General features: G+C 49.8%; 1 protein-coding gene across 1 annotated transcript in view; it reads right to left on the reverse strand.

Annotated features, from left to right (window-relative positions):
* PLXNA4 (plexin A4) overlaps positions 1-27,863 on the reverse strand; it is a 583,803-nt gene that overhangs the window by 155,544 nt on the left and 400,396 nt on the right. The window contains exons 6-9 of the mRNA XM_067534998.1: positions 14,542-14,665; positions 7,387-7,540; positions 3,315-3,414; positions 413-527 (exon numbers count right to left, since the gene is read on the reverse strand). Coding sequence (XP_067391099.1) covers positions 413-527; positions 3,315-3,414; positions 7,387-7,540; positions 14,542-14,665 — 493 coding nt within the window. The remainder of the gene's footprint in view (positions 1-412; positions 528-3,314; positions 3,415-7,386; positions 7,541-14,541; positions 14,666-27,863) is intronic.

The raw sequence follows: 27,863 nt of genomic DNA on the forward strand, positions 1-27,863 counted from the left end.
GGCTGCTGGCGATGTCAGCGGGGGGCGGCTCTGAGGAGGAGGGCCCATCAGTGCCCCCCCCCCGGCCGGTGCCTAGGGCCACTGCCGCCGCATCTGCCACCCCCACAGCGGGGGGAGGAGTGGGGGAGAGCAGGGAACGGGTCCACAGACACCCCCCCACCGCTGCCGACGAGGGGGAGCAAATACAAATAGCGGCCCTCGGGCACCGGACACCCAAGATACGCCACTGGTTCCAGTGAGGGGTGGAAGGGGCAGGAATGGGGGAGGGGAAGGGGCGGGGAGGGTGTTCCCATGCGGAGGTCGAAGGGCAGGAATGGGTGGGAAGGGAGGAGTGTGTCGGTTTCAGTCAGACAGGAGCTTTGTGCTGCCTCTGGACCTTCTGCAAAGGCCACCCCCCAGTGCCCCTTCCTACCTCTGGCAGCTTGACTCGTCCTTCCTGGAAGGAGCAAGAGCGGGGATCGTGGGTGCAGACATGGCGGTATTTGCACCAGTGACACCGATAGGGGCTCTCCACGCAGGACAGACACCTGAGGACAGAGAGAGAAGAAATCACTAGACCAAGCCAGCTCCTCGAGCCAACAGAACCGAGGCACGGGGTGCTGCATGAGGCAGAGAGCCATGAGTAGAAATGAGGGGACACACACGGCCCTGGTGGAAGCTGGTACAACTTCCCTGCATCTGGGCTGTCACTGAGGCTGACTTGGACCCAGCACCCTTAGACGCCTGCATACATCTGTCTATAAGCAGGAGGGTGCTGGCTGAAAGCCTCGGCTTCTGCCTGTGGAGGGCAGGAGACCTCTGTTCAGGGAGTGCGAACTGAGCAGCCCACCCCAAACCCTCCGGTCATAACAAGGCCTGCAACAAACTGTGATGCAATGAGCTTATGAGGCCAGGAGTAAAGGGGCAGCTTGCCCTGTCCTGTCAGCTTGCAGGGTTGAGACGGGCCTGGGGAAACGGGGACTCTTGCAGGGACGAGGAGCAATGCTCCATCCCTGACTCCAAGCCCACACTCCATGCTTCTGCCTTGCTAGAAGGCGTGTGCTGTAGTGCTGGTGAAGGGCACGCATAGGAGTGTGAAATCCTTTGGCTACAGAGCAGCTACTGTCTGGGCAGCGGCAGTGCAAAGTCGCCTGTCAATGGGCCCCAGCCCTGCCCTAGAGGAACCACCTCAAGGACTGGGAGGGGAGCACAGTCTCCACGACCCATTCAGCTCTTGGTGTATCTGTTGAAACTGCCAATAAGGAAACTGGTTAATGCCAGTTATGAGGGTGTTTTTGGTCAGTGGCGGTGAGCAGAATGGCACTGCCAAAGCTGTTGTGACTCAGATACGTTAGGCCTGATTCCAAAAAACACATGAATAAACACAGAGTCACTCCACAGAGGTCAACACCGGGACACTGGTCTTACAGCCAGTGTCAGAGAAAACAAAATCAGGCCCATTATGACCCTTATCCATCTGTATAAAAGGCTCTGAAGGCGCCTTTCCCCATCACCTTTACAGACCCACGTTCCAAGTGGAAGAGGGTACAACTCTCTGGTGAACACAGGGTTAATTCTGCTCCACATCCCTCTGCCTTGCATGGACGGGCAGAGGAAGGGCTATGGGAGCAGCTGCTTGGGAGGCAAAGGGGAGGGAATGCCTTTGGGAAGGGTAAGCTCATCGCCCAGGATCAGTGGACAGGGCAGCTTTTTTGTTTACTTTCCACTTATGTTACCATATCTTGCTTTCTTGTTACACACACTGACGCTGGGGGAAGGCCATGCTGATTGCAACTACATGTCCTTGCTCAGTCATTTCACCTGCTCACCTCTACATCACTGTTTTGTGTCTTGTGTGGACTCGCTAGGAACTGAAATCACTGCCATTGGATGGACTCTCAGTTGCTCCCTGCTCACCTGCTTACCTAGCCAGAAAGCTCAGTGCAGGTTCCACCCCTGTGTAAATGAAGGGTTAAACAGTGCTACAGGGGAAATTTCATTGGCACTGATGTGCTATTCACTGGGTCCTTTAAACATGCATGTGTAAAAAATACCACCCAGCTGCATCAGGCAGACACCATCTCTCTGTCCTCACTGAAATCTTGCTCTCTGTCAATCCACCCTAAGCTCTGATGCAAAGAGCTGTTCTTCAAATTGGTAACAAGTGCTTACTCTGATAAATCAAATTAAAAATGGATAGCATATTATAGTTTGTCAAGTCAGAAACCAAAACATGCCATAAATATTTAACACCCCATCGCTTTCTTTTCTTTTTTTTTCCTGCTGCTGTTTGTCAAAGCAGCGGGGACATGGAAATAGGATTTGCCTTTGCTTGTGAATCACTCGGCTGCAGTAATTATCTCCTCTTGGCACTTCCGGAGCCTGTCTGGGAAAGATGATGCCATGGGGATGGGGGCACAGCCCATCTGCCTCACTCAGGGACAGAGCGATCCACTGAAAAGGGGTCCCCTCTCTGCCATGGCTTATGAATCCTACACACTCATCTCCTGTGCAGTGATGATTCTTGCCCCACATCAGATGTTCTAAAGCAGGAGTTCTCAGTCTGTTTTCCCAGACCACCCTGCCCTTGCCATATTGCTAAAAAGGATGAGAGTTCCAGCCAGATCCCAGATGGACAGGAGGGGATCCAGGATAGAAAAGGGGTCCTGGTCGGAAATGGTTATTCTATGGGAAATCAACCTGTGGGTCTCAGTCCAGTTCCTAGAACAGTATCCAAATCACAAAAACCCCACCATTACTTGGTCCTCTGTCCATTCAGGGCCCAATCCTGCCAACACTTAGTACTAAAGCATGGTGCTAACTAACTGGAGCAGCATAGTCCCAGTGACTGATGGCATGAGCAAGGATAGATAGTGCACGAGGGTATGTTGGATCAGGCTCCACACAAATAGCTATTAAAGTCCACATGGCCATTGACTGAGGTTGTGACTCAATTTCCACTCAGTCAATCCTCAGGCAAATTCCCACTGATGTGGTGTTTTGCCTGAGGGATGCCTGAGTACAAACCAAGCCACCATAGAGCCCATTGCTAGGAAGTTCAATATGTATCTGTGTTGTCCTGCACGCTTCCAATCGAAGGAGGGCACCTTTCACCCAGAATAGGCTAATCTATGTTCTGCACGGGCACTCCTACTCCATCAGCGTGTAGGTGGGAACCCTCAGGGGCCCCAAGGGACATGACTGCAGGTCTCCTCAGCACCTAGGTGACTGTGTTTGTGAAACCCGGACCAGCCAGCGTGGGGCGCTGTGATGAACTCAAAGCAGCACGATAAGGTGGTGGAGGGAAAATGCGCATTGGAGAAATACAAACTTACGAGTTATGGACACTGCAGTTGTAGAAGACAAAGCTGGTGCTGGCAAAGGTCATGCCGGTCTCCTTGGACTTCAGCTGGAGCTGGACAATATGATGATCTCCTGGGGTAAGAGCATAAGGATCACTGAGAGGTGACTGGACTACTGTGTTAATAACCAAATGAATCATTAATGGCCAGGTCAAATATCTGCACCATCGCACGGCCCACAGCAATATGGCCAAAGGGGGCCAACAGTTTTATGGCATGATTTTTGGGCCCCCAGAGTGGGATGTCTAGGGCTTGATTTTCAGAACCATTGAGCACCTACATCTTCCTTGGGTTTGATTGGAGGGATGGGTATTCAGCTGTCAGGCCAGACGCCCCAAGATTGAGGCACCAAGAATCAGTGGTCACTTAAGAAAATGCTCTTATTATTCTGAACTTGCATTCCTGTACCACCTAGAGGATCTAATTGAGATCAGGGCCTAAACAAAGGCAGAGACAGTCCCTACCCCAAAGAACCGACAAGGCAGAGGGTGGGAAGAGACACAGGCACAAAGAGGGGAAGTGATTTGTCCAAGGTCGCACAGCAGGTCAGTGGCAGAGATGAAAACAGAACCCAGGCCTCCTGGCACCCAGTCCAGCGCTGTGTGTGTCTGAATTGTGTTGTTTGTCCAATTCAGATTGTAAGGTCCTTGAGACAGGGCCTGCCTTTGTGTTTTGTACATTATGCACACGGGGCAAGCTTGAAAATAACGACTAACAAGACTAATTGATAACACTGCTCTGTTGCCACGTCCCCTGCCTGCAGACTCTAGACTTCACCATGCAAGGAGCTGGACTTCATCTAATACAGCAGGGTCTTTTCCAGCTATGGTTTCTATAGGCTTGTCTACACTTTAAATGCTGTAACAGCGCCAATGTATAGCTTCAGTGTAGACACTGCCTACACCAACAGGAGGGGCTCTCCTGTAAATGGAAGAACTCTTCCATCGACCTAGCACTATCTAACCTGGGGGTTAGGTCGGCTTAACTATGCCGCTCAGAGGGGTGGATTTTTCACACCCCGAGCAACAGTCATACTAACCTAATTTCCTAATGTAGACCAGGCCTAAGACTGTATCTCAAATTGCTTAGCAAATGTTAACTAACCTAAATCTCTGAATACCTCTGTGAGGGAGGGAAGGAAGAAATAGGAATCATTCCATCCACAACTGAAATGCAGCTGCTTCTGGGGTGGAACATAGCCACTGTTAACAACACTACGCACCACTGCATGAAAAATAAACTTCGTTAGACAGAAGCATGCAATGCCACATGGTGGTACGAAATAAAGCCAATGGGTAACATTTTCAAAAGCACGTATGTGACTCAGAATCCTAAGCCCCATTTTCAAAAGTCACATATGCATCTGTGATTTGGTTGTGGTGTCACAGCTGCACACTGCCAGGAAAGGAAGGACACACCTGCTCTCCATGGCTGGGGACTCATTTTCCGGATGCACCTTCTGCCACCATTTATTTTGCTGCTTGCTGCTGAAGACCGTGTGCATGTTGGCCTGGGAGGTGTGAATGTGCAGGGGATATGTGTACACAACAGGACGTGGGGCTACATTCACAGGTCATGAGAGAGAGGTGTAAGTTAGACTCCCCTACTGCCAGTTAGAGCTACTTACACCTGCTCTGCTGATGTGTCAGGGGGTTACTGGAAGGGAATCTAGCCCTGTGGAAGGGGATCTAAAGGGACTGTCTGGGGTCTAGTTGAGTGGAAGGGGTTTAATGGAACGTAAGGGGGTCTAACTGAGCAGATGGAGGTTTAAGAGGCTGTTAGAGGGCCTAGCTTACACCACCTTACACATCACCTGTGAATGTGGCCCAATATCTATGAGAAACATTCCTGCTGGGTTCCAGCATGAAGGTGATGCTCACCTCCAGTTGCTGAGTCCTGAAGGTGGGGTGAGCCCTGGGAACAGCCTTCTGGCGGGACACGCAGCATCTGGGGCGGGGGGGGGGTTTCTCCTGTGAACATCACACTATGCTGAGTCTCGAAGGGGGGTCCCTCTGTGAACTCCGTACTGAGGGGAATGTGGGCAACAAGGGCGATTCCCGTATGAATAGCATACCGGAGGCTGGGAGGGGCTGCTGAGTTCCCCACGGGACTGCCATGCTCAAGTGTATGCTGAGTCTTTAGGGGGTTCCCCTGGGGATACCATACCGGGGACTTAATGGTTCTTGTCATTAACGTGCTAAGGTCTCTCTCCACCTTTCCCCACCCATCCACATACCTGATCTTCCATCTACCCTTCTCCCCTCTGAGCATGCTCTCCCAGAGCAGCCTCCATGCATCACTCCCATCCTACAGGGAACATCCATTGCTCACAGGCTGCCAGTCCCCCATCCACAGCAGAGCCTAAACCTCCCCTGGAGATGCTCCCTCCACCCACATCCAACTCCCAAATCCACTCACTCCTCACCTACCCCCGTCTACTCCACTCCAGTCCTGGGCAGATACAATCATTAACCCTTTCTGCCGCCCCACCAACTCCCAACACCGCTTGCCTCCCATTCCGCTCCCTCGGTCCCATCAGCAGCGGATATTATAAGGGTAAAGGAATTGCAGTAATTTGATGAGGAAGGAGCCCATATTTAATCCAAGGCTTTGACCTGGCTGGCCCTTCCACCTCTATTATTTTCCTCCTCACTTGAAAGATTCATTAATCAACCAGGCCAAAGCAAGCTTGATCATTCATCTCCACGTATGCGCACACACACACTCCTGAATACATTGTGCTGCCAGCACTCGACTCTGCTGCCCACCTGCTGCCGACAGCTTTGACAGCTCTGTTAACTGCTTCATATTTAACAACTTTGCCAGTGCCTTGTGTATATTTAAAAAGCGACTCTGGGAACTAGATGGCTCAGGGGGGTGGGAAGAAGCTCTGGAAACCCTCACTTCAAGTCCATCCTCTAGCAGTATGCAGCAAGGCCGTATTTTCAGAGGTGCAGAGCACCAGCTGTTGGGGGGGATGGAAGCTATGGGAACTCGGCTTCTCTGAAAATCAGACTCCAGAAGTGCCCCTTTTTCTAGGCACTCAGGCAGCCTCCATCATTCTAGTGTCACTCCTTTAATTTGCTGGTGGGTCTCAGCCTGTCTCCTAATGGACAATTGCCCACACGAGAGACGTTGCCACTAACTGACATCCTTCTTGGTAGGCTAGTCCAGAGCAGCAAGGATTGAGTGGGTAGTGGAGATGGGAACTGCCTTCTGACCCCTTAGGGACAACTTGTGTACTCCAGAATGGAAGCAGATGTGGGGGGAGCTCATGGCTAGATGGGGCCTCCAGACACTTTTCACTGGGACTAAATTCACTGCTCGAGTTCCCAATAATACAGAGAACAAGAATGGCAGCTTCTCCCTGCACCTGCCCAAGTGCCTGTGACCCAATTCAAGGCCCTCGGGGAAGTCTAGCGGCATAGGCACATTTTACAGTGTGTGGCTGGGCACCCGCACAGCTAGAGCCCTACATGCACCTGACATGTTGTGTTCAGCTCCACTGCAGAGAGCTGCTGACAAACTGGGGACCACTGAGGGAAGAGAAACCAAATGGATCGGGTGCTGGCATGGAAGGATAAGCACATCTGGCTTGGGCAAGGGGCCATTCTGGGAAAAGGACAGGATAACAGACTGCAAATACCTGAAGAGTATAAAGGACAGAGAGGAAGAGACTGATTTAGGGAGCTGCACCCAGAGACGTAACTAGGAGGAGTGTGATGAAATTAAGGAGGGAATCATTCAGGCGGAAAATCTGCATAAACTTCCTGACCCTGCGATGTGCTGGACTGCGATGCGAGCCCCATCACTGAAGATGACTGGCCAAAACGCTAGTAAATGTGCTGCCGGCCTGTCTAACTTCTATACAAATGCTGCTACCCCCTCCCCACGAGATGGCAGATACAGACACGTGCACCCCCAATGCTGTGCTGCTACCCCAGCTGCTGTGCTCTCACCAACAGGTGGGAGTGAAGCAGTGCACCCAACCCATGTTTGCATAAACTTCCCGTAGCGACCCTCCCCTGGGCAGGGAGACACTCACCATTCTCCATGACGATTTGGGGCACCTCCTTGGCAGCTGGGGAGATGCACTGTATCTGGTTCCCCACCACCAAGCCATCCATCTCGGAAAGGTCCTCGAAGGTGCAGTTGACCCCTGCTGACAACTCAGGGACGTTGTAGGTCTCCAGAACCAGCTGCAAGCAAAGGGGGTGGGGGGGGAGAGAAAGAGAGCACTGAGCTGAAGGACAGACGAGGCCAGCAGGAGAGAATTACACTGGAGAGGTTGGACAAAGAGCCTCTTGCTAGATAAAGGATCCTCCTTCAACAGAAAGCAGCGACTCCCGGGGGAGGGGGAGAGATGGAATGCAGATGTAAACACAAGTGGCGTGTGGCTATGCAGGGGCGCTGGCTGCTGCTGCTGCCCAGTGCAGGGTGAGCTTCGCCGGGTCGGTGGGTGGAGTGCTCGACATCGGTCATGCAGGTGTCATATTGGAGAGGCAGTCTTTGGAATAGGCTGTGAAGACTGGGGCTTGCTGGCCCCTCGGCACAAGGTTTCTGAGGAAGGTGACTATTACTCACAAGAGGCACTCTGCGGACTACAGAGAAACTGTAGTGCTCCAGTCTAACTCTCTACGCCTCCTCTCCTAGCATCACCAGCAGAGGGAGCTCTCTGTCACCAACCAGTTCCTGTGTATAAAGAGTCTAGTTACAGCCTGCAGAAAGCCAAAAGCATCCACTCCCTCTAGTGGGACAGCTGAATTACGTCACCTTTACAGGCAGCTCAGAAATGCCTGCGCCCTTTGGCCACTCCACTGGGACGCTAGCACGGTAAATAAAAGGATATGAGGTGGGAGCTCTCTGTTGCTGTCCAGCACTCTAAAATCCCTGACACCCACTGGCCTTGCCGCTAACATGTTGTCATGAAATAAACGAATCGAACAGCTGGTTCCCAGGAAGTTCACGTTTTCACACGGCATCACTGGGTTTCTGACCATTCGGAATGGAAGGTCCATTTTACATGAGGTCCTGCTCACGTTTCTAATCATAACTCTGCTCTCGGTCAGCTGCATCCACTCTGCCATTCCCGCCAGCCATGGTAACAAACCGTGGTCACAAACATATAGACACCAGTAACAGCAGGGTACTTCCACACCAGAAGCACAAGCCCCCTGCCAGTGATCTAAAGGAATTACTCCTCTTGTGGTTAGTAAATATCAGAGCCTTTCCTTGCTGGGGCCAGTCACTAGAGGGAGACATGATCACATGTGCTCAACCAGGGTATTACGTGCTCCCCCATTTGGAAAGCTAGTTCTGAGCATGAGGTCCATGAGAATTTGAGTCTCATCTGAGATGCCAGTCACTGACAGGAGACACAACCACATGCAGCGGGAGCGCGGCTGCCAGCATGGCGGACGCATCCCTCTGCTCATCCAGCTGATGACACTGTAGAAGGAGGCAACGAATATCCCACTCGCTAACTTCCCATGGTATGTTCTCATCATCCAGTGGGGTGCATTATGGGAGTTGTGTGCCTTTCCCTAAGGCACCCAGCATTAACCACTTCAGAGACAGCAAGGGAGCAGAGAAGAGGGGCCATTTGTCTGACCATTAATACAGCTCACCTGTGAGGAAGTTCACTGCCTGGCAGTGGAGCTGTTTATTCCTGCCAACTCATGAGAGGGGGGCAGGAGAAGCCCTGAGGACTGGGATGGGCTTGTCCCCGAGGACAATACATAGTGCTCCTACTGAATGGCTCCACCTCTGTCACTTTCTCCCTCCCCACTAATGCACCAGCACCAGCAGCAGAGGGGATGCCTGGAGCTCTACCCTGGCCACTGCCCCATGCAAGGAACTTGCTCACAAATGTGTAAAATGCAGAACGCAGATTTGTCACTTTTCAGAGCACAGTCACCCAGGAAGAGGACTGAGAAGTTTGAGTACGAATGTAATAGGCCTGGGGCTGCTACCAACGAACAACAGGTCTTGCTTTGGGTAGAGAATGCATCCTCTCCAGCACTCATCTCCTCTCACACAGTCCACGAGCAGCTGCCTGGGACTGAGCCAGACCCAGATGTGACTCCCAAGTCCCTGAGACCTCTGCTGCCAAAGAAGAGGGCTCAGTAATGCCATGGGGACGTCGTCTTCCACAGGTCAAAGCACTGGCTGAACAAACAGGCACACTTCCCTACCCTCATGTCAGGAAAGAACTTGGTATGATCGTGTAAGAGCCATCCCCTAACCAGAACTGCCCAGAACTCAGTGCAGTCTCCATGACCCAGCCAGTCTTTGACTTCTACTGGGGTTGGCCAATGTGATGGTGGTTACTGTGATGTGGACACCAGTCCACTAGGAACTGACTGAGCCCCTACAGCCCATTTCCTATGAGCCATCAGACAGCAACATAATGATGACAATAACAGTCACCCTGAACCAGTGGGTTCCCAGGTCTTTATTCTGACATAAGAGAATTTAAAGACTATTGAGAGAATTAAAAATAAAAAGCTGCACTCCCTGAAGAATCCGATCAGTTTTGTTTGAAGCCTGGGAAAGTTAGGTCACAGGAAAGTTAAGAGGCAGAAACAAAGCCACAGTGACTGGACATACAGACTTTGAATGACTAATCTCTTTATAGATGTCTAAGAAATGGACCTCAAACATCATGCTGTAAATACCTGAGAGATGGACAGCGCGTGGACCTTGAGCGCTCCACTGAACCCACAGAGCATGGGGAGCTACTGACTGACTGACTCAAGGGAATACTGAAGGGACATCATGGAGCTTTTCATTTCTTGGTGATGAGTTCAAATCCAGCCCACATCAATATGACCAGACAGAGTCACCATGTGGCAGCTGTTCAATGGCCTGTATGAAATAGGTCCCAGTCCAGTTCCTAGTGGGCATGTGTCCACAACACAAAAACACCAACATAATGGGCACTGCTGTCATCAGTTACAGTAGAGAGATTGAGAACTGAATGGGTCCTCCACAACGAACTCACTTCTCGGCCCCACAAAAGGTCTTTCCAGAAGGAACAGTAACACTCATTGCTCCACTGGCATCTCATTTCGCAATATGGCGGCTGTCCTGCAGTGCCAGCTGCTGCCTTTAATAGCTCTCTGCCACAGAGGCCAAATCTAGTGCTGAGGAAAAGAGGGGGTTGAATGTAGCAAAGCATAAACCCTGGCAGAGATGGGCTTCACACTGCTATTTCTAGAGTCACCAGACCTCTGCTCTGGCTATTCAGTTTGAAACTGTATTAGGCCTGGGTCCTTTGGTAGTTCAAGAAAGAGACCCTGGCACCTGAGGTGATAGGAAATCAGAGTATATTAAATGGTCCTAGCACACCTCCCCCACCCAGTCCTAGAAGCTGAATTCTAACACTGCCAATGTCGATTGCCCATATTTTGCACACTGCTATGGATTCCAGTCTCTTTCATGTCTGAGGTAAAGATGTCGGCTACAATGTGTGAGTGTTCCTCTTTGATGGATCTGCTGCTCCTCTTCAGAACTGCTCCTCACAATACTCCGGAAAAGCAGTTACTAACCTTTTGTAGCTGTTGTTCTTCAAGATGTGTTGCACATGTTCATTCCACTCTTGGTGTGCACCCCCCACACAGTCATCAGAAAATTTTCCCTCAGTGGTACATGTCAGGGAAGTTAAAATGCTCTCTGGTGCCATGTGCCACTGCATGCTGGTATAAAGGGCCCAGCTGTCCCCAAGCTCCCTCAGTTCCTTCTCGCTGGACACTCCGATGCAGAGGGGTAGCAACGTGGATTGTGGAATAGCCACGTGCAACACGTCCTGAAGAACAACAGTTATGCAAGATTAGTAACTGTTTTTTCTTCTCTGAGTGATTGCTCATGTGCAAGTAGGAGGAGGGATTGACATTTATGTGCACACAGATTGGAGTACAACTTGTCCAAATTTAGCATCGTCTCTGGAGTACTGAATAATGCCATAAAGGGAAGGGAAGGTGTGAAGGCTGCTCTACAGATCTTCTGCATAGGGGCTTGCACCAGGAACACCACCGATGTTGCTTGCGATCTTGTGGAATGGGCCAGCACTTTGCTTGGCAGGGAGATGCCTGCCAAATCATAAACACAAATGCAGGAAGTTATCCAAGATGGAATTGTTTGCGAGGAGGCCAGGAGATCCCTCATTCTGTCTGCTATGGCCACAAACAGTTGAGCGGACAAATAAAACTGTTTAGTCCTGTCTATGTAGAATGCCAACACCCTTCTAACAGCTAAGCTGTGCTGATGTTGCTCCTCTCTATTGGTGTGTGGTTTTTGGTAAAACACAGGTAAGTAAATTGACTGGTTAACATGAAAATTAGATACACTTTAGAGAGAAATCTTGGATGACGGTGTATATGGTGGGTTGGATGTCAGAGCATGCAGTTTAGCCATCCTCCTGGCCAAAGCGATAGTTACCAGGAAAGCTACCAGCAGAGATAGGTGCAGTAAGAAGCATGTTGCTGGAGGCTCAAATGGGGGCCCCATGATCTTCGATAAAATCAGGTTCAAGTCTCAGGATGGGATAGGTTCCCTTATTTGAGGGTCCAACCTTTCCAGGTCCTTCACAAATCTGACTGTCATATCATTAGTGCATACAGAACAGTTATCCACATGCAGATGAAAAATGGATATTGCTGCCACAGGGACCTTGATCGATATTACTAACGCTTGCTATTTTAGATGCAATAGATAGTCCAGGATATGCTGGACACAGGACTGCATTGGTGAGACTCCAGACGGACAAGACCAAATAGAAACATGCCCCCATTTTGACATGTAAGCAGCTCTGCTAGCAGGCTTTGTACTATTGAAGAAGACAGAGTTAGCCATGGAGTCTGCAGGCCAGTAAATGAAGGGCCCGCGGGTTAGGGTGGAGCAGTCGACTGTGATCTTGGGAGATCAAGTCCAGGTGCAACAGGAGCAAAACTGGAGCCTCCGCTGACAGATCCAGTAGAGTGGAAAACTAGTGCTGTGGAGATCATGCTGGGGCTATTAATATAATCCAGGCCTGGCCCACTTGATCTTTCTCAGCACTCCGTGTAGGAGTGGAAGTGGGGGGAAAGCGCAGCAGAACCTTTTCGTCCACGATAGCAGAAAAGTGTCTGTGATGAACCGGGACTGTAGCCTTGCAGGGAGCAAAACTATTGGCATTTCCTGTTGTCTTTGGTTGCAAAAGGAGTCCCCCACGGCTGGAAATGCATCTGGCTACATCGGGTGGAGAGACCAGTCCTGGTGACTTGTAAATGATCTGCTTAGCTGGCCTGCCAGCTCATTCTGCACCCCGGAAGGTAAGAGGCCTTGAGGCTGATTGAATTGGCAATGCAAAGTTCCATAGGTGAATTGCTTCCTGACAAGCAGGGGGGAGTGAGCTCCTCCCTGCCTGTTGAGGTATAACATTGCCACACTGTTGTCTGTGAGAACAAATAGGCTTTTGCCCTTAGGAGATTTCTTGAGGACCCCAAACCTTGAGTTCAGAGGGGGCCCAGGTGAGCCCCTGACCCCCAGGCAGATGCATCCATCACCAGTGTCCACGAAGGCTGAGTGTCTATTGCCATTACTCCCTAATCCTGAAAGCAAAGGGAGGTCTCAGACCAATTTTAGACTTGCACCAGCTCAACAAATATCTCCGAAAGATAACATTTTGCATGGTCATCCTGGCTTCTATAATTCTTTCTCTGGATCCTGGAGACTGGTACGCTGCCCTTGATTTAAGAGACACCTACACTCAAGTGGCAATTTATCAAGGTCACAGAAAGTTTCTCAGGTTCACACTAAAGCACTCTCATTCCCAGGTCACTGCTGATTTTTGGCCCATCAGCAGCTCCTCGGGTTTTCACAAAATGTGTGGCAGTGCTAGCTGCTTTCCTGAGGAGACCAAGAGCACAGGAAGAGACCTCCCTTTGCTTTCAGGATCAGGAACTAATGGGAACAGAACCTCTTGCCTCTGTGACACTGTGGAACTTCCTCTCTGGCTCCTAGCTGAAAGAGAGACTGAACCTCCTGGATTAGAAGCTTCTGGTGAGAGTGGGCCCTGCAGAGGGACAGGATGGGAGACGGGAGGGAGAGATAGAAACAAATTGGAGGGCATATCCCACTTCCACAGTGCTTAATACCTGTGGTCTGAGAAAATCCAGGACCAAGCACTGAGGCAGTGGGAAAGGTGGTTTGCAAATATGGGGAAAATGAAATCTGGCATCCTGGAAACTGGCATGGTGCCCTCAAGTGTCCCCTCAAAATGCCTGTTTACCACCCCCTCAGGCAACACAGGAGGTGCACTCAGTGCTGAGTCTGATCCACCGGGCTCTGACAGAGGTCTCAGGGCTACCTCCGTGAGCAAAAACTTTAGCCTGGCTTCTCTGTCTTTCCTTGTCTGAGGTTTAAAGACTCTGCAGATTTGGCAATGATCTTGAATATGAGCTTCCCCTAAACACATCAAGCAAAGTGAGTGTAGATCAAGAGCCTAGTGCAAGAGACGCAGGGCTTGAAGCCCAGTGAGTGAGGCAGCCCTTGGTACCGACTAACGGAAAGAGCCCCAAACTGGGGACCAAAACAGAAAACGTACACTAGTGACAGTATTAACTAAGCACTCATGCTATCAATCTAGAAAACGATCTACAATTAATTTACAGCGAACACACTGAGAGCACTTGCTAAGGTAAGCCAAGCAATTCCAACGAGCACCACAGGCAGTTAGAAGGGACTGAGGGGTTCCAGGGGCGGACGGGCCCTTTACACCGGCACGCATCGGCATGCAGCAGAAGAAGGCACTCAAGCCACCCCACTGGGTACCACTGAGGGAGAAATTTCTGATGACTGTGCGCGGGGCATGCGCACACCACAAGTGGAATGCACATGTGCAACCACTTGAATAAGAAAGACCCCCTCCATGTTCCTAATCAGGACTTCGGAATAATCTAAGTGAAGAGCCCTGTCCCAGCATGAGCCCCCGTGTGCGTTAGGAAGCGCCCATGGGAGACAGAGCGTTCTATGTAGACATTCAGCCAGACCAAATATATCCAAGAAAGCTGCTAGTCCTTCCCATTAACACTGAGCCTGAGTGTGTCAAGGAAAAGTTACGGGTAACCAGGAACACAACACTGGCAATGAGGGTATGAGAGGCCTTTTTGTTTCTCTGGGGGGACAAGACACTGTGGAGATGAGGATTAATCCTGCTTACCAGCACGTTGTATTGGGAAACAGAGATGTTGTTGGGATGCACGGTGAGCCGGACACACTGTTTCATCTCCGAGGCGAATCTCCGCGGCTCGCTGGAGCGCTCACACCGTTCCTTCCTGGTGCAGCTGAGAAAAAGGGAACAAACAGAGCCCGAGATTATTAATGACCAAGCCAGGGACAAGTCATTGCCATGGGACACAAGAGAGTCTGGGCCATCAGGGCTGCCACAGACCAAAGGAGAAGGAGACCATTGCCATCATCCCTTCACCACGACATCATGGGATCATCTGACTGTCTCACCAGGTTCTGCATGGCTGGCATTTAACAGTACACAGCAGCCATTTAGGACAGGAAGTGCAGCCCATATCCAATCAAAACTAGAGGGGAGTTTGAAGTGGGTAGAATCACTACACATTCAGTGCACTTCACTGGTGGGGTCTCTGAGCATGGGTTAAAAGCATCTGGTGCCTTGAGAATGCAGCACCTGTTCTGAGAGGTGACATGGCCACAAAGTGAGGCTACACAATGCTGAGTTGCAGAAGGCGTGTAGAGAGGACCCAAGCGCAGCACCAGGAAAAGCTGGACAGCTCTGGAGACAGGTCCTCTACTTATGGACAGAGCAGGTAGGGCAAGAGCAGATGACAGTGCTAGCTTCCCTCACCATGCAACCCTGCATACATCTACCCGGGTCTCTGGCAGAGAGAGAGGGCTGTCCAGCCTGCATGACACATTTGATTCTTGGCCTCTCTGCTGAGACTGCCCGTTAGTGCCTTTCCTAATGGTGACTTTTGGGATGTGGATACCTGTCCATTGGAAATGGACTGAGTCCTCCAACTCATTTCCCACTGGCCCCTGGTAGCTTTCAGAAGGATCACAGCTTTGGGTCAGAAACAGCCCGGTGACCAAGGGCTTAAAGACTACATGTCCCATTACCAGCTAGGCTATTGGACACCAGATCAGGATGGGACAGAATATGGGGATACCAGTGGCTGCAGCAGTCACACTGCATTCAAGGTGCATTCCCTTTGTTGTGGTCACTGTGCCTAGATAGCGCTTGGGAACAAGAGGTTGCTGCAGGTAGGTGAAATCATGTGGGAGTTGGAAAGCCTAGGGTATCTCCCTCACATGCCATCACCGTGAAATAAAGAAACCTCCAGGATGAACATAAGAATGGGCATAGTGGATCAGACCAATGGTCCATCTAGCCCAGTATCCTGTCTTCCGACAGTGGCCAGTGCCAGATGCTTCAGAGGGAATGAACAAAATAGGGCAAATTATCAAGTGATCCATCCCTGTTGTCCAGTCCCAGCTTCTGTCAGACAGAGGTTTAGAGACACCCAGAGCATGAGGTTGTTCTCTGACCATCTTGGTTAGTAGCCATTGCTGGACCTATCCTCCATCAATGTATCTAATTCTTTTTTAACCCAGTTATATTTTTGGCTGTCACAACATCCCCTAGCAATGAGCTCCACAGGTTGACTGTTCATTGTGTAAAGAAGAACTTACTTTGGTTTGTTTTAAATCTACTGCCTATTCATTTCATTGGGTGACCCCTGGTTCTTGTGTTATGTTGTTATGTTAGTGAGTAAATAATACTTCCTTATTCACTGTCTCCACACCATTCATCATTTTATAGACCTCTATCATATCACCCCTAAATCGTCTCTTATCTAGACCGAACAGTCCCAGTCTTTTTAATTTCTTCCTATGTGGAAGCTATTCCATATCCATATTCATTTTTGTTGCCCTTCTCTGTACTTTTTCCAATTCTAATGTATCTTTTTTGAGATGGGGTGACCAGAACTGCATGCAGTACTCAAAATGTTGGCATACCATGGATTTTTATAGAGGCATTATGGTATTTTCTGTCTTATTACCTATATCTTTCCTAATGTCTCTGTATATTCTGTTAGCTCTTTTGATTGCCACTGCACATTGAGCAGATATTTTCAAAGAACTATCCACAATGACTCCAAGATCTCTTTCGTGAGTGGCAACAGCTAATTTAGACCCCATCACTTTGTATGTACAGTTGGGATTATGTTTTCCAACATGCATTACTTTACATTTATCAAGACTGAATTTCATCTGCCGTTTTGTTGCCCAGTCACCCAGATTTCTGAGATCTCTTTGTAACTCTTCACAGTCAGCTTTGGATTTAACTATCTGGAGTAATTTTGTATAGTCTGCAAACTTTACCACCTTACTGTTTACCCCTTTTCCAGACCATTTATGAATAGATTGAACAGCACAGGTCTCAGTACAGATCCTTGGAGAATCCTGCTATTTATCTCTCTCCACTGTGATAACTGACCCTTTATCCCTACCCTTTGTTTCCCATCTTTTAATCTGGTAAGTCCCTTCCCAGAAAAGGATATAAGGGATCCCCATTTTCCCTGGCTCACTAGGTATCTGGAGGCAATTCACTGAGAGGACAGTTTTCAAACAAGGCCACTGATTTTGAGGATCCAACACCCAGAGCTGATTCTCAGAGATGCTAAACATCCAGAACTCTAGGCAAACTTGGAGGCTGCAAGTGCACTGGGAAAAGTCAGTCCTAAGTGTCCCAAGTTACACACCCCAAATCAATGGCCGCTTTGGAAAATGTTTGCTCTAGCATCTTGGTGCCATAGTTTCCCCATCCATAAAATGGGGCTGATAATATTCACCTCCCTCGTTCACAAAGGTTGTGAGGCTGGAATAAGTTTGTACACTACTCTGAAAGTGTAAAGTGTTCTAGGATTGCTAATATTATTTGTACTGTTTTATATTGTCTCAGATCATCTCTGAAGGGTCCCATAAACATGGAACTAGAATATGAATTGCTAGGGTTGAGACTATTTCCATCCAGATCTTTTTTCAACCAGCATAAAAAATACAGGCTCCACGCCTGTCGCCCGTCACATTCAGTGAGAGGAAGATGTCTGCCTAGAAACCCACCGGGTTAATATAACAGGACAGCTCCAACTGCATGCCAATTACCTTTTGCCATTAAGCTAATGTTATGGATTTGCAAAGGGTCTTTCAATGGATTTTATTACTAGCAGCAATATTATTTCCATTCAAATCTGCTCAGAAGATTAAGCGTGGATGTTAAATTGTTCATCTACTTCCAAACTTTGAAGTCTTCAGTTCTGAGTGCATGTGAGGGACTGGGAAGTATCTGTACTAAGAGCTCTCACTCTTTGGGACAGGGATTGTGCATGTACAGCGCCTAGCACAATGGGCTCTGATCTCTGAATGAGCTCTGACAAATGATGTCAACTAAATAATCCGAATATTACACAGCAGAGCTGCAGTTGCAAGGTGTGAGCTAGAGATGGGGGCCAGGCCAATCCCAAGATCTGCGCATGCCTGAGATTTGAGGCAGTCTAGATATACAACCAAACTTTGGGCCCGTCATCCAAAGTTCAAACTGCTGACTGGGGGAAAGTTTCTCACTTCCTGGGCTGGGCTGGAAGTGTAGGAACTGGAGATCTCAGCTATTCTCATGAGATTTGTAGCCTGAGTTTGCAGCTCTGGAATGTGACAGCAGCATACTATCTTTGTACCTGTATAATATACCCCCTTCTTGCTATGAGCCAGCGTCTCATTAGTCTTCTTTACTGCTCTTGCAAGCTGGATGGAGAATTTTAAATGCCGGGTCTCCAGAGGGCTGGAAGGATAGAACGCTAACTGCTCTGAATACCACAAGTCAACCCTTTCAGAGGAAATGCCAATGGGAAATGATGATGAGAGATTTCTGCATGCCACTCTTACAGAAGATAATCGACTCAAAATTCCCAACAAAACACTTGAGGAAAGGCTGTGACATGACGAATCTTCTGGGAATAGCCCCGCAGGTCTGGCCCTACAGGTGAGCAATGTAGGCAACCGCCCTGGGCAATGAGGGGGAAGCAGTGAGGCCTGGGGGTGATGGAGAGGGGTGGAGAGCCCAGGGAGGCAGTGGGGGCCGGAGGCGCCAAAATACACGTTCGTCCAGAGTGCCATTTTCCCTATGGCCAGACCTGTAGCTTAGAATGCAAGGCCACTGGCCTGATGTCAAAACCTGATGCAAGAGTTATTTGAGGAACATATCCACCTCATCATGGCTGGTTCCTCTTATTCCAGAACTAATGAAATGCCCTGATTGGCTGAACTTCATCAGACAGACACCTAGACCCAGACCCTCCGTTATTTAGGCACCTAACTCCTACTGAAATCAAGAGGAGCAAGGCACTGAAGTACCTTTGAGGGTCTGGGTCCTGGTCAGATTTCTGGTGTTTGTAGCCAAAAATGTGCGTCAGCCCTCTCGGACAGACTGCACACCCCCCACTCCCGTGACTAGCATGGCCTCCCATAAGAGACTTCACAGGGCAACTGGAGAGACAGCATGGGCCAGGGCATTGGCCTGGGACTCAGAAAGCCCAGGTTCTAGTCCCAGCTCTGCCCCAACCAGCTGTGTGACCATCCCCTCTGTCTCCTGCTCCATGCTCTGTCAATCACGTTTATTTAGATTGTAAACCCTCCAGGGTAAGGACTGACTGTCAGTAAATGTTTGCACAACAAGACCCTGATCTCAGCTGGGACCTCAAGATGCAACTGTAATATAAATAATAATTACATCCCAAACAATGTTAATATAATGTTAAGGTTGCAAAGTCAAGCACTCAAGAGTAGGATATGTCAGAATCAGGGTTGTCGGTGCACACTCAATAGCGTGACCAGATAGCAAGTGTGAAAAGTCAGGACAGGGGATGGGGGGTAATAGGTGCCTATATAAGGCAAAGCCCTAAATATCGGGACTGTCCCTATAAAATCAAGACATCTGGTCACCCTAACCCTTAATTTCCCCCCTCTCCCCCACGTGCACATGCATTATGATACAGCCCCTCTTTACATGGTTGCATACTATTTTTCCCCACACGGTCTTAATTCTGTCATTTCCGAACATTTGAGTGCTAGATTTTGCAGCCTTAACATCTTATTTATATGCTTTTTAATGTCATTTCCTAATTTAAAACACGCAACAATGCAACCAAACAGAAATTAAATCAAACAGAGCCATATTGATCCCCAGCTTGGGTCACCAGCAAGGCTCAGACCATTAGATCCACAGCACAGACCAATACGGCATGAGATAACAAAGCAACTGGTAGCAGTTGCAGGTTATCCTTATGTGGACCAGTCGCTAGAGCAGCCGTTCCCAGCCTCGGGATCGTGACCCCGTTTGGGGTCGTAACAATAAAAAATGGGGTCGCAAAGATGCTTGACTGCTCCTGGCCAGGAACACGAGGCAGCACGGGGTGGGGCTCCGGCCCGCTCGGGGCAGTGGCAGCGCTGGCCCAGCTGGGTCACAGGCAGGCGGCCTCACTCCGCCCCTTTCGCTTTGTATCCTCCCCGCCCGCGCGCCCTCCCCGCCTCGGTGAGTCCTGGGCGTGTCGTGACACCCAGCAGTGCCCAGCTCAGGGCGGCGGCCTTGGAATGGGGGGAGGCACTGTTGGGGGCTGGGGCAGGAAGGAGGCACAGTGTGGGGGGAGCAGAAGAGTGGGGGTGTCACCGAGCTGGGTGTGGGGCTGTCTGGGACAGGAGAACGGGGAGGGGGTGTGGTCACAATGTTGTGTATGGGGCCTAAGTGAGATGAATGAGGACCATTACGGCAAGGCACTAAAGAAGTGCAGCACAACAAAACTCACAGGCCAGGTGGAAAGGGATAAGGTGACTAAATCATTTTGTATCCTCTGGTGTCTGGGCTGATCTGGGAGCCAGAGCCACCCACGGCAAAACTGAGACAGCACCGGAGAACAGCCTACATTACAGCCGTCTGGTGCTGGATACTATACATAGCAGCAGTGCCCTGAGTCTCTGCAGCGTGCCCCCTTCCCACACTTTTAAGTCTCAATTTAGCAACCGTGAAATCTAGGGTTGCTTAACACTATGACCGCACAGTAAATATAACCCACCGTTAAAGCAAAAGTAATAAATGTCCGATGAATGGATTTAATAGCTATTTTAGGCTTTGTATTCAGAGTTGTATTTTTTATTTTTTAAAAATGTTTAAATGATTTTTAATATTTTAAATTTTAAATATTTAATGAAAAATATAAATACCAAACGCATTGCAATGCCCTGACCTGACTGCTGGGGTCGCCAAAAATGTTGCGTGTTTATCTGGGGTCACACTGAGTAAAAGATTGGCAACTCCTGCATTAGAGGAAGATGAAACACAGCCTATGCCAGGAAATTTCACAGCTACTTACTGACAGTAGAGGAATGGTGAGATTCAGGACTCCAGGGTTCAGTTCCAGGATGTGGAGGGGAATGTGCTTTAGCAGTCATAGACAATTCTGCCTCTGTCTCTTGCTGCTATCTGCCCCACCCCGGCTCCTGTCCCAGTATCCTTGTATGCACGCTCCATCCCTGGCTCCTGTTCCCATCTACTCCTCCACCCACTCCTTGGTTCCTGCTTCACTCCTTCTGGTCTCCCATTCCACTGCATTCCAGCTAGGCAGCTTTCTCTTCCCCCTCTCTTCCTGGGCGCCATCAGAGGGAGCACTGACAACACAGGAGAGACTGTCTCCTTGCTGTGCCTGACACCACAGACCACCCTGGCAGGTGGGAAGCACAATTGCAGGGAAAGTCCTGCTCGGCTCCTGAATCCCTGGGCTGCAACATGCCCACTGCAGATGGTATCTTCAGCAATTTACGGGCCAAACCGTGACAAGAGTCTTCTGAGCATGTGCAAACAGGTTTTTGGGGGAGGTTTTTTGTTTTGTTTGTTTTGGGGTTTTTTGAGGCTTAAAACTTGACCAAATTTGGGTGGATTTTCATGGGGCAGCAAAGGCACAGCCCTGACAAGACAGCAAGCCCCATCCCAAATTTCAAGTGCCTGATCCAAAGCAGAGGTGCTAGAGCATTTCCCCAAATCTCAGTCTCAGAAATGGCTGAACTGTTTTAGGTGAAATTTAAAAACATAAAATAAAATGATCAGCCTGAGGCAAACACCCACCTGGAAAATTTCAGCTGAAATTATTTAAGTTTGGCAAAGTTAAAAGCAACTGAAAACAGGGTCTTATAACAGGAACTGTTGGGCAACCTTAACTATAGGCATTGCTACCAGCTCCACCTGTGTTAAATAAGGGCGGTAGAAATATATCCACTGTCAAAATGTGAGTCACGTGAAAGGACATCAGCCTGTCTTAACAGCTGAGCTACTGGAGGGAATATGAGGCAAGTGGACTGAATAGGTTAAAAATAAGACTCTGCATACCCCCTGAACTCATGGGGTTGCCTTGATTGTTGTATTCTCTTATCCAGTGCATCTGATGCCCTTTCTATTACTGCTTATCCGCTACTGCCAACAATTCTGTTTTCCTTTAATAAAACATCAGTAACTCTAAAATATCAGGTCTGTCAATACACACGGATCCTTTTCCACTACTGTATAATCTAATTCAACGTTGTTCATGTTGTAATTATCTTGGGCATTGTTTCTACCCAATGGCATCACATTACACTTAAGACACATAAAATGTCATATTTCACCCCCGAGCCCATTCGTATAAGAGTATGGTGTAAAAGAGCCGCTTCCCTCTGTGCCTTAGCCACTCCTGCTACGTCAGTATTGGCTGCACATTCAACAAACAAACATGTCCTGGCTCTGTCTAAATCATCAGCACAAGCACTAAGAAATCTGATCCCAGCACGGAGGGATCAGATTTCTTAATATGGAAGCCCATTTCCTCACCAGCTTCCATGAAGAATAAATGCTGCTAACTCCAATCCTCCATGCTCCAACCACGAATCAATTATTTTAATAATACGAAATTCATACTTCACACTAGTACAGCATCAGATCCTGGGGTCTCAAAGGCCTTGGCTAGGACTAATCAATCCCCTTGCGAGGTTGATATTATTCCCATTTTACAGATGGGAAACAGAGGCATAGAGAAATGAAATGACTTTTACAAGGTCACACGGCAAGTCTGTGGTAGAGGCAGGAACAGAACCCAGTTCTCCTAAGACCAAGTATAAGGTGAAAGCACTGCACTGGGACCCAGGAGATCAAGGTTCAATACCCAGCTCTGCCCGAGACTCCATCTGTGACTTTGGGCAAGTCACATGATCTCTCTGGCCCAGGTTGTGAGCCCCTTACTCTCAATAAGTAGTGATTTCAGGGGGACTACTTGGGGAGTTAGAGTTTATACAATGCAAGCAAAAGATTCAAAGTTTGCCCCCGTGTCTGTGCTGCAAAAAAACCCGTGGCAGTGAGTCTTAGAGCACAGGTTAACTGACTTGGGCTTGCAGGGCTTACACTGTGGGATAAAAAATAGCAGTGTAGACATTCCTGCGTGGGGGCTGGGCTCTGAAACCTGGCAAGGGGGGTGGGTCCTAGACCCCAGTCTCCAGCCCGAGTGGTATCATCTACACTGTATTTTTAGCCCTGTACTGCAAGCACCATGATCCTGAGTGAGTTGACCCAGGCTCTGAGAGTCGGTGCCACTGGGTTTTGGGGTTTTTTGCAGTGTAGATGTACCCTACATTTCTCCATTCCCTATGTGTAGAACAGGAATCGTTTCTTTCTGTTCCCTCATCCTGTCCCTGTCTTGGCAGCACCCAACACAACAGGGCCCTGATTTCAGCTGGAGCCTCTGGTGCTACGGTAATCCACTAACACCCAGTACCCCGAATTACCCATTTTAATAATCATTCTCACAGGCTTTCTGAACCCACTCCTCCCCCTCCCAACTCTTGACTGCATCCCTCCAGCTCAGAGCCGGTGGGGATTAGAGCTGCAAGGTCACCATGCCCGCACTGGGGATGTCAGTTTCAGTGGTGAAAGTGTCCTGAAAGAGAGGGGGATTCTCACTGCCCCGGCCACAGAGGCGGGAAGTTCTGGCCTCTCAGCTTAGGGAGGGGAGTGGGAGCTGTGAGGGCAGGTGGCACGGCTTACCCAGGCCATGGAGGGGCAGGGGAGCCAAGGGGTGGGGGCACTGCTTACCCAGGCTAGAGAGATGAGGGGGTGCTGTGGGGAGGAGAGGGATGCTCCAAACCCAGGTGAGGGAGGGGAGAGGTGTGGGGAGGGAGAAGAGGGGAAACAGGAAAGGGGGGCGGGTGCTGCTTATCTAGGTCAGGAAGGGGTGGGGGAGTTATGGGGAGGGAGGAAGAGGTACTGCTTGTCCTGCCCAGAGAGGGGAGGGGGAGCTGCATTTCCCGCTGCTTCCCAGCCCTCAGTTCCCGAGACTGTCTGAGGTGCTCAATCTCTTTCCCCTGCGCTGAGTTTGCTTTCGAAGATGCCTAAACTTTGTTAAGAGGAGGCTGAGAAAATGAACAAATGGATGCCATGTCTGGGCAGTCTCACATGCCCCCTCCCCCCCCCCCACCGCGCCCCATCCTCCCATGCTGTGAGATCTAATCCATGTGTTACCTGAAGCTGCAGATGCCAGTTTTGTACCAGAACAGGGACTCTGACACACAAAAAGTTCTTGTGCTATTCAGTTGTGTGAGACAGTCCAGGAAAATTCCCTCAGAGAAGGGAGAAGAGGGGCTGGACTAAGTATTTCAGGGAAACATCATCTAGTCTTGAATCCAAGAGCTCTCTCTCCCTGTGACTCAAACAGGATTGTCTCCATCTCCAAGAGCAAGGGAGAAGCAGGATCCAGGGGGTTTCCATACTTTCACCCCAGGCGGAAAGTTGTGATTTCGTAGCCCTGGCCAGAGCGAGAGAAGCAGCAAGACGTGTTTGCAGGGGCGTGGCAAAGAGTCCAACTGACAGGCTTCTTCCCACTCCTGATTCAGGGCTGGACTGACAGCCCTGGAGTCTGAAACCAGGGACTCAGTACACACAAGTCGGGCTCCCCCACCTGCCCCCAGAGGGGAATGGGATAGCTCTTCCCAAACTTAACCATGCAGGAAAGCTCTTGTGCAACACTCACATCTGCAGCTTTCCCCAAGTCCCCAGGTAACACGTGGGTCAGATCACGCAGTGTCGAAAGACTGGGGGGAGGGGAAGGGTTATGGTTTCACTACAGCTAGTGATGCGGGGTCTTCAGGCTGACACTACAGAAACATGCAGTGATACGACAGCCTGCCGCTGACCCTAATGCATTTGGGGGCAGTACTGGCATGATGGGAACTTGCAGAGAGATTCTCCAAGACCCAAAATGACTCCAACTTGCAGATGGAGGCCAGATCCTGGTCCCTGTTTGCTCATGAGCCCTGATTCTAATCCTCTTCTTTAGTGTTTTCCCCCAAAGGTAGCTCAGTATCATTCCCCACGCCTCAGAGGGGCAAACTGAGGTCATACAGTGAGTCAGTGTCCAAGCAGGGACTAGACCTCCAGGTGTCTTGGGTCCCAGGCTCATGTCCTAGCCACTGAGGAGAGGTCATTCTGGGACTGAGCCTCATGCTGAGTGAAATCAGTGGAGACTCTGCAGGACAGAATCAGGGACAGTACAATCCTTACCCACAGCTGGGCACTGGGTTATCTGAGCAGATTGATGTGCTAGGCCAGCACTTCTCACTCTGCAGCACACATAGTGTGGCCAGGGTTATCACCTGGCCAGTATTTGACTGGCCTGGCCGGGTTTTCTTATGGATTTTCCAGTTGCCAGAAAAATAATTGAATCTGCCGAGTTGTTTTTACATGGGTCTAAATATTTGCGTTATTTTCACAATACATGGGGATAACTAATGTTAAGAGCTTCTGTGGCCAGCTAAAGAAGCTGCCGTGTTCCCACTTCCGCAGTTAAAGCGATAACAGATCAAAACGGTGGCAAATTCAGCAGCTGTCTGCCCACCAACACGCAAGCACACTGCAAGTCAGCGTGAGAGAGGTTTTGAGTCACACAAGAACGAGGCGATGTGCAGTTATCAATCTTATCTATATGTGTGATGTCTACATACTATAAGGGGCTGTTGAAGGAGCGGGGGTTGTGGAGTTGCCTTGTGTCTGGGGGTTGGGATTGTGGTGGGCTTGTTTTGTGGGGTGGGGCCTTGTTTTTGCATTTCAAAGGCATGGCAGAAGCCGGTGGCTGGCAGGAACGGGGCACACACCCACCAGTGCACTGATCTCCCAGGCAGGAGATGGCAGTGGCTCTGACGGAGGTTCGGGTGGAAGGGTGAAAGTCAGGTTGGAAAATGACTCAATCCTCTTGAGTCAGGTGGGTTTGGGACCAGGTCAGGCTTAAAAATTCGGCCCAAGCAGACCTCTACCACTCTCAGGTGTTCCTGGCCTCCACTGAGTAGGGTCTGGAGTTAGTTCCCATGGATCAAGCCTCACACAGTGACATCCTCCACAGGCCCTCTCTCCTTGCTCTGTAAACGAACCTTGTCCTGGGTCGGAGTCGGAGAAGAATGCAGCTCCATTCCGCCTCTGCCCTCTGAAACAGAGAATCCCAGTCTGCTCAGAGATGCCATTTATAAACTGGCCAGCAGAGGGAGCTCTATGGAAGCCAACTGCTGCCATGATAATGGCATATTCAGGCAGCAAAAGGGAGGGAGGCTGGGCTTGAGCCCAGAGATGGGTTTGCACTAAATTCCTTCGTGTTCAGAGTGCTTTGGATGGGGAGTTGGGCTCAAACCCATCTCCCCCATTAGTCCGTCCGTCCGTCCGTCGCTGGGAATGGAACTCGACATGATGAACTGCTGTCTGGGGTGGATTTTCCTTCAAGATACCAAGTGGAGAGCCAGGTATGGAAGAAATCAGTAGGAACCGGGCCCACAATCTGGTCTTTTTCAGCCTTATTCACAGGCCTTGTGGAAAGCCAGCCTCATCTCTCTTGAGATCACCCTCCTCTCCTAGCCTGGTGAGACAGTAAGGCTGGGGCAGGAGGGAGGGAGATAGAATTTGCTTTTCCTTCTACAGGATCCTAGCAATTTTCTGGCTGGAGTCAAGAAAAGGGATAAGGAAGCTAAACTACACTATCGTGTAAAGTTTAAGGTCAGTTCTAGCAATATTTTGACATTTCCAGTCTCCCCCAGGGTCCCAAGGATAGGAACACCAGAAATGTCGAGATGCAGCTATAATTGACCTTAAACTTTATGTGATAATGTGGTGAATCTTGATTCTTTCCACTCCCTTTGCCATCCCCTTGTATCAGAGCAGGCGGAGGCGTGAGCTGGTTTGCTCTCTATTCCTGCTAAAGAACAAACCAAGTCTACCTGCTTCAGGCTGAAAGAGGTTAACCCAGCCAATAATATCAACCCCTGGTGCAATCACTGCAGGATTTAAAGGCTGTAAACACCTCAGAGAGAGAGGGACAAAACTGGGGGAGGAGGGATGAAACTCAGCAAAGGATGCATCCTAACTTTGAGATCTGTTAGATCACTGATGCTACAGCAACCCCCACTGAGATCAAAGCACCGTGGCACTAGGTGCTATAAAGAGACTGCCCAGAAGGGCTTACTGTTTACATTTGCCAGGAAGAATTATTACCCCCATTTTAGAGATGGGGAACCAAGGCACAGAGAGGCTAAGTGACTTGGCCAACATCACACAAGGAGTCTGGCAAAGATGGGACCTGAATCCAACTTTCATGAATTCCTGTCCACTGCTTTACTCACAAACCCATCCTTCTTCTCTAGTAGCCTATCACTGGGGACGTTTAAAATTAACCTGGAGAAAACGTCAAAGGGAGCTGTTCTACATGAGCTGGGCTAAATGAACTGCAGTAATAGGCCTTTTCTGTCTCTAACTTCTAGGGGCCTTGCACTCGTGGGCTGTGGTGTTACTGAAAGAGCCCTGGGAGCGTGGGGCAAGAGGCCAGTCATCCTGCTGCTCCTGCGAAGTGGTCCAAGAGGACAGAGGCTGGCTCGTTTACTTGCACAACTCGGTCTGCCCCCGACCCTGTCACTTAGCCAAACAGAGTGAAGATGATAATTGCTCTGGTTGCTAATCTATTCTAATGCATGGTAATAGAAGCCAAATTGCTGCCCTGATAACTCGCCCTGCTCATGCAGCAGAACCTCAAAGCCGTCTCCGTCCTGTTATCTCTGTCCCCAGGTGGGCCCCTTCCTCAGCCTGAGCGATTTAATAAACATTCCCCCAAGGCCTCGAGGGCATGTGTGCGAGGGATTTGCTCTCCTGCCTTACAAATTCAAACACTTAATATACAACACCCCTGCTCCTGGGGGACTGTCCCCTCCCCCTTTCTCGAGCTGTGGATTATCTTGTCATTGCTCAGCTTGCCTGTGGGTGCCCTGAGCGATGTGGATAAAGGGAGTGGCAGCCCAGTGAATCTCACCCTCAGCCAGAGAAGGAGCCATCCTCCGTGAGGGCCCTGGGAAGCCCAGAACAAGCACTTTGAGTTCTGAGATATCCCAGCAATGGCTCTGACCCCCACT

This window comes from Emydura macquarii, unplaced genomic scaffold, assembly GCF_026122565.2.
Source record: "Emydura macquarii macquarii isolate MOO-44397 ecotype Brisbane River unplaced genomic scaffold, CSIRO-AGI_Emac_v2 contig_3470, whole genome shotgun sequence".
NCBI lineage: Eukaryota > Metazoa > Chordata > Testudines > Chelidae > Emydura > Emydura macquarii.